General features: G+C 34.1%; 1 protein-coding gene across 4 annotated transcripts in view; it reads left to right on the forward strand.

The window, feature by feature from the left end:
• Positions 1-5,741, forward strand: part of ERCC6L2 (ERCC excision repair 6 like 2) — a 51,044-nt gene extending 45,303 nt beyond the window's left edge. For 3 of the 4 annotated variants that reach the window (XM_042826802.1, XM_042826805.1, XM_042826806.1), the window contains 2 exons: positions 1,936-2,123; positions 3,963-5,741. In XM_042826802.1, the coding sequence (XP_042682736.1) occupies positions 1,936-2,123; positions 3,963-4,932 (1,158 nt within the window). In that variant the 3' untranslated portion in view covers positions 4,933-5,741. Of the gene's footprint in view, positions 1-750; positions 912-1,935; positions 2,124-3,962 lie in introns of those variants that run through there. The other variant, XM_042826804.1, reaches the window with a different exon arrangement.
• Positions 5,742-6,000: the final 259 nt, after the last annotated feature.

Here is a 6,000-nt window from a genome sequence, read left to right on the forward strand (position 1 = left end):
AATTGAATATGTTATTTGTGAAGTGATTGGTAATTAGCAAGACTTTTATAGTATTTTTGATTCTTTAGAAGATAACTAATTTTATTACTAATATTGTGTTAACAAAACGTCTTTTTTTTTTTTTTTTTTTTCTCAAAGTGCTTTTTAGTTTCTGCATTTGAACAGATATATAAGCTGAAGTAATGCTCTCTTATATATTTTGGTCTTGTTTAATAAGAGACAGATGAATGTACTTTTTGGGGGGTTTAAAATACTTCTAAGGCAGACATTGACATGATTAGGGTTGTATTCTACAGTAAAGTGATACAATCCTGATTTCCTGAAAGAGTGACAAGTACACTAGATCTTGTTACACTGAAGTCTGAATGCTTAAAATACTTTTTATTAAATAATTCCAACAAAATATATTTATTTTAAAACTCACATTGCTTTGTTCAATGCTATCTATATTATCCAAATATTTTTTTTAAGTTGTTTATATAGTGTGCAGAATTACGAGGTAACTATAGAATGTAGGCTGTAGATGATATCTGCCATTTCAGTGTTAATTTTGTTGCTATTATCAGAGCATCACTGGAAGATCAACATTTTTTTTTTTTTTTTAATCTTAATGGGAGACTTGGTTTCAGTTTTGTTTACTATAATTTAATATTGCAATTAAATTGTGATGTTTGGAATTGTTCATATAGCTTAAACAGAGAGAATTTATGCCTGTAGGTCCCTTAGTTTTAATGTCTTTCTCTATGCTAGTTTGAGGTTATTTGCCAAAGTAATGGATTGAGAACAGCTGTGAGACCCTAAAGCAGAAGAACAGCCCATGGAATTAAAAGAAGTGGGTGTGAATCAAATAGAGACACATTGCAAAGAAACATCGTAGATCCAAAAGCAAATTTTGAACTGGAAGTGACAAGGTGTGAACACTGTTTTTTCGTCTTTTGGACAGTATCTGTAGGGGGACAGAGGATATTGCTAAGCAGTTCTTTTTTTTTTGCTTGACTTTTTATTGGAGGAAAAAAAAAAAATCTGTTTTGCCCCACTGTTATAGTCCTTTTGGGGAGTGGAGAAATGGTTACAAGGATTTAGGTGTTTCTGAATTGGCTGTCAGTGTATGATGGGTCAATATGTAACACAGACTTCTTGAATTCTCTTAATGGCCATTATGATTAGGATAGACTTTCTCCATTTAGGAATCATTGTAACTGCTACTGTATCTTTTAATCTTATCTATAGCATAGTGTAAGTACCATGTGTAATTGTTTCCTCTTCATTTTCAGGCAAGCATGGTAATGCTTTCCAAGGTATCTTTGCAATTCTCACTATTTTTGTTAGAGGTTTCAATATTAACAAAAATGTTCTTATCTTAACTTTGATACCAATACGATTATTTATGTGATTACACATAATAGTACACCTTATATTATTAGTGATATTCATTTGGTAGTGTTGTGGTTACAGTTTTTCTTTGAGTGTTAAATTGCTACAATTAGTTATGATTATGTAATGTGCACAAATTGTGAAACACACATTACTAAGCAGAAAGTGGTGAATTTAAATAATCCTAGACTTTGCTAAATAAATCCAGGAAGATACAATGTATCTACTTGGAGTGCAAGTTACAGACGCATACTTCTTTTCTATTTTACAATAGTATTCAGAGCTTCTGAGATTATTTTTGTAACACTAGTTAATGCTTTAGAGAACGTAATGATCTTTCATAACTTATTTGGAAAAAAAAAAAAAGGCCTTACTCTTAGGGAACTAAGACTTCCCTTCACTGTCCCAAGGAAGCATGTAGTATAGTAGGGAGCTTTCAGTGAATCTCTGAATCCCAGTCTTAGTGCACAAACTGTAAAGTCCGTGTGAAGACAGGAGCAGTCATAAAATCATCCTTTCAGACACAGCTGTTTTGACAGTTTGCATTTCTTATTTTGCTAGAAAGCTAAAGAAAAGCCAGGTGAAGTGATAGCAGAGAAGAACATTATGAAGACAGAGCATGGAATTATGGCGAACAGTAACCGACATAACCTGTACATTTTGCATCCAGTGATCCAAAGAAACACTGAAGTACACAGAGTGGGCTCAGTCACCTTCTTGGTTGGAAAAACACCCAAAGAAATCCGCAGGTGAGACTACTTTGATGAAGATAAAGTAAAATTCTAAGCTTGAAAAATTAATGTTCTCTGTATTTCTACCTTCCCCAGAGAATTCTGATGTTTTTGGTTTTTGGGGGGGGCGTAAGCAGAACTAATACGAAACTTCCACTCTAACTTTACAGAAAGAAACATAATTGATTAACAAAATGAATTTAACCCACAAGTCAGTTGTTGATTTGATCTGTCACACATTGCTGTGCATATGTCGTCACCACAGTATTCATGGGATATGCACCATGCAATATAACGAGCTAATGCTTAAACAGTATAGAAACAACAAAGTTTTATAGTGGCAGCCTCTGACAGCTTACTGGTTTTGTCTAGATTTCATCACTTTCGTTAAAAGACTGTAAAAAGATTAAACATTATTTTTTTTAATGTGGAGCTTAATGGTTTTTGATACTTTTTAAATAAGTTTATAAGATTTAATAATATCCCTTGGAAAATTAAGAGTTTTTCTGTCTCCTCACTTTTCCTTTTTCCCCATGCGGTTGCTATTAATAATACTAATGCTTAATTTCCATTGGTACATACATAGAAATTCAATAACAATAACCAGGTGATATGCAGAAAAAGAAAGGAAAAAACTGTTGTTAATTAGGCTAACCTATAGAACTGAGATGTATATATTTTTAAATTGTCTTTTTGCCAAGAAAATTACCTTATGATAGTTGGTATTCAGATAATATTGTTCAACTTCCTATTAGCCAACTGATCATAGTTACCCAAACCATTACTGATAAAGTGTCAGACTGATTTAGGTACTGAAAATTTTAAACATGTAAGAGGTAAGAAGAGAAGAACTCTTTCTGCTAAAAAGATTCAAAACTGTAATCATTGTTATCAGTAACTTATTGAGATACAATTTTCAAAGGCAGTGAAAAGACTAAGGAATTTCTTAGAAAATGCTAAGTCAAGTCTAGCTTTAATACATTCTGTCTTAAATGTTAAGTGAGTCAGATGTTACTACCTAGCTTGCTGCTAGATTTCTTAATACTTTTAAATCCTCTGTATAATGAATTAAGATGACAGGATTCCTCAGCTTGGTCTGCTGTAGTTGCAAGATTGATTGGGAAACTGTGTACAGAGGTTGTGCATAAAGAAGGTAGTGGGAGCCAATCACTAAAGCAGTATTTGGGATTAAGGAGGATTACATCTCATTGTCCTCAACCTGCTGGAGCCCTCTTGCAGGAAAGGTAGCATTTCATATACTGTATCTGACAAGGAGGCATAAACTCACACCTCCAGCCTTCCAGCTAAGTAGCTTGACCCCAGACTATGGCTAAATTTGATTAGAGTAATCTATAGTTAGACACTGGCTTCTGAGCACAAGGCAAGTACTTACAGCTAACTAGAAGGAATGGCAGGGACAGTTTCTGCCTCATCTGATGGTATTCACCAAACTGTTATTTAGCAAGTTTTTTTTTTAAGGAGTTTTAACAACTGTTCTGCTGTCTTCCCCTCCCCCCCAGAATTCTACTGTTTCTCTATCTAAATTCTTTCAGCAGATAAGTACCTTCTGAATTCTGGCCCTTTGGCACGTAATCTTACCTACACTGAAAGTTGATGTGTCTTCAGAACATAAGCTCAGAAAATCACTTGAGATTTTGGGTTTCAGAATTAGTTGTTCTACAGTCATTATTCTTTCTTCACTAATAAAAACAAATATGGCTCCTAATAAGGAAGTTACTTTTAATGATTGCTTTTTGGGATATGTGAAATAGAACAGTGTAATGAATTGCTTAAAAGCTTCTTTTTTCCTAATTTGTGATGTCAGAATAAAACATTTTCCTTTCTGATTACTTACAGGAGACAATTTGAGGAAATTGTATCCCACTTTAAAATGGGATCAATGGAAGAACTTGCAGAACATATTGCAAAGGCTACATCAGAATCCCGGCAGAAGTTGCTGAGGGAATTTTACATTTCAAAGCATCCAGAAGTTGAGTGTTTGTTTCCAATGGAAGTACCAGCAGAAGTTACGCATGACTCTGAAGAAGGAGGTGCGGCTGCAAGAAAATCAAGGAAAAGAAAATGTGTCATTAATTCTGGAAGATGCAAGTCTGGACCTTCATCAGCTAAAGAATTTCTTCCGAGTGGAACTACAGAACTGCAGAACCAGCGAAGCTGTGAAGTAGAGCAACTTTGCAGTGACTCATGCTTGCAAGATACTATGTGTGTTGATGTGAAACATAAACAATCACCCATTGTTGCAACTCAGCATACTAAGAGGAGTAACAATCAGACATTCAAGGATTTTATAGCATCTGGTTCATTAAACAGGAAATCGAAAATAATTGAGGTGCTGTCTGTAAAAAGCTCTGAAGGACAGCAGGACCCAGAAGTAGCAGGGCTGCCAAGAAAAAGATCCCTGTCTCTGTCAGAAAACAGGGAGAGAAGAGCTAAGGCTGACAAAAAGTCTTCTCTTGACTTACTTGGAGATACCTCTATTCTCAATGTTCTCTTCAGAAATAGTGGGGAAAAAACTACAGGATCACCACGGAGAATCCCTTCAGGGCAAATAGAAAAATCAAAGGAGAGACCAAAAGATTTCTGGGACATGCTGAATGAGCAGAATGAGGAGAGCCTCAGAAAGCTCACAGATATGACAGTTATAGAGGAGCTATGTGAAAGAGCACCTCATCCACCAGTGACAGAAAAGAGAGAAATGTGTGAAAATTCTCTTTGGAAAAAAAATGAAAACTTTTTATGGAGAAAATACAGTTCAGATGATTCAGATGAACCATCTTCTGCTACATCTTTTAACGTAGTAAAATGATAGTTTTCTACATGAGTTGTGCCAGAATTATTTTATTAGTTAAATGAAGATGAAAATATATACAACTTCAGCAATATGCTGTGAAACATGATACCTCTATAAATTTGAAGGCAAAGTGATGAATTCCTATTTATAATAACCTCAATTTACATTTCACGTTGCCTGTACTATATATATCATTACAAAGCTATGACAAACTAAATTGAGATAAAATTATTTTTAAATGTTTTGAGTAAACTTGCTTTATTGAATGATGATAATTCTAGATCTTATTATTCCTGCTGATATTCCTCGGTTGGCAATAGTACTGAGCGGTTTTCCTCCTTCACTCACATTTCCTGCCTTTACACATCCTGTCAGAATCTATGTTAACATGATTTTGATCAGTTTGACTATAGAGCTGTGAAGCTTCCAATTTTTTTTTGGTATTGTATGCCAGTGAGTTCTTCACCTTAATTAATGTGGATGACCAATTTTTGCTTGTTACCTGTGTCTCTTGGTGTGAAATCTCCAGCATATTAAATGATGCCACATGTCAAATTTCATCTGTCATTACGCTTCCTCTCTTTTATTGATTTATATAGACTATTGTTATGTCTTTACTGGAAGGTGTGGTCTGGACATACTTTAGTGTTAATAATTTTTATATGCAAGTAAAAATGTTTATATTTTTAAATGCGTGTTTTCTAGCAAGTTACAAGAACAACTTAGTGCCGTTCATGCTCACTGTTGCCTCTATTTTTTATACATGTGACTATTCGGTATGAGAGTATATGGCTGGGACAAAAATAAAAAGTAAATATGAGTTATTCTTGAAAACTGTGATTTCTTGCTCAGCACAAATGAATCATGTTTCCTTTTGTGAGCATTGCATACTGAAAAAAATTTTAATTGTAAATAAAATAATTTATTTAAATATGATATCTGATTGCATATCTGGTAACTGATGTGCAGTTAAAATCAGACTGCATCGCAGACTGATTCTTTATTTTATTTAAACTCAGGCTTGTGCTTTTAAAAGCATAATGAATTAACTTTTTGAGGAAGTTAATCTGTTGAACTCATTTT

Source organism: Centrocercus urophasianus, unplaced genomic scaffold (genome assembly GCF_019232065.1).
Source record: "Centrocercus urophasianus isolate 14NV4802_14NV808 unplaced genomic scaffold, USGS_Curo_1.0 seq_27, whole genome shotgun sequence".
NCBI lineage: Eukaryota > Metazoa > Chordata > Aves > Galliformes > Phasianidae > Centrocercus > Centrocercus urophasianus.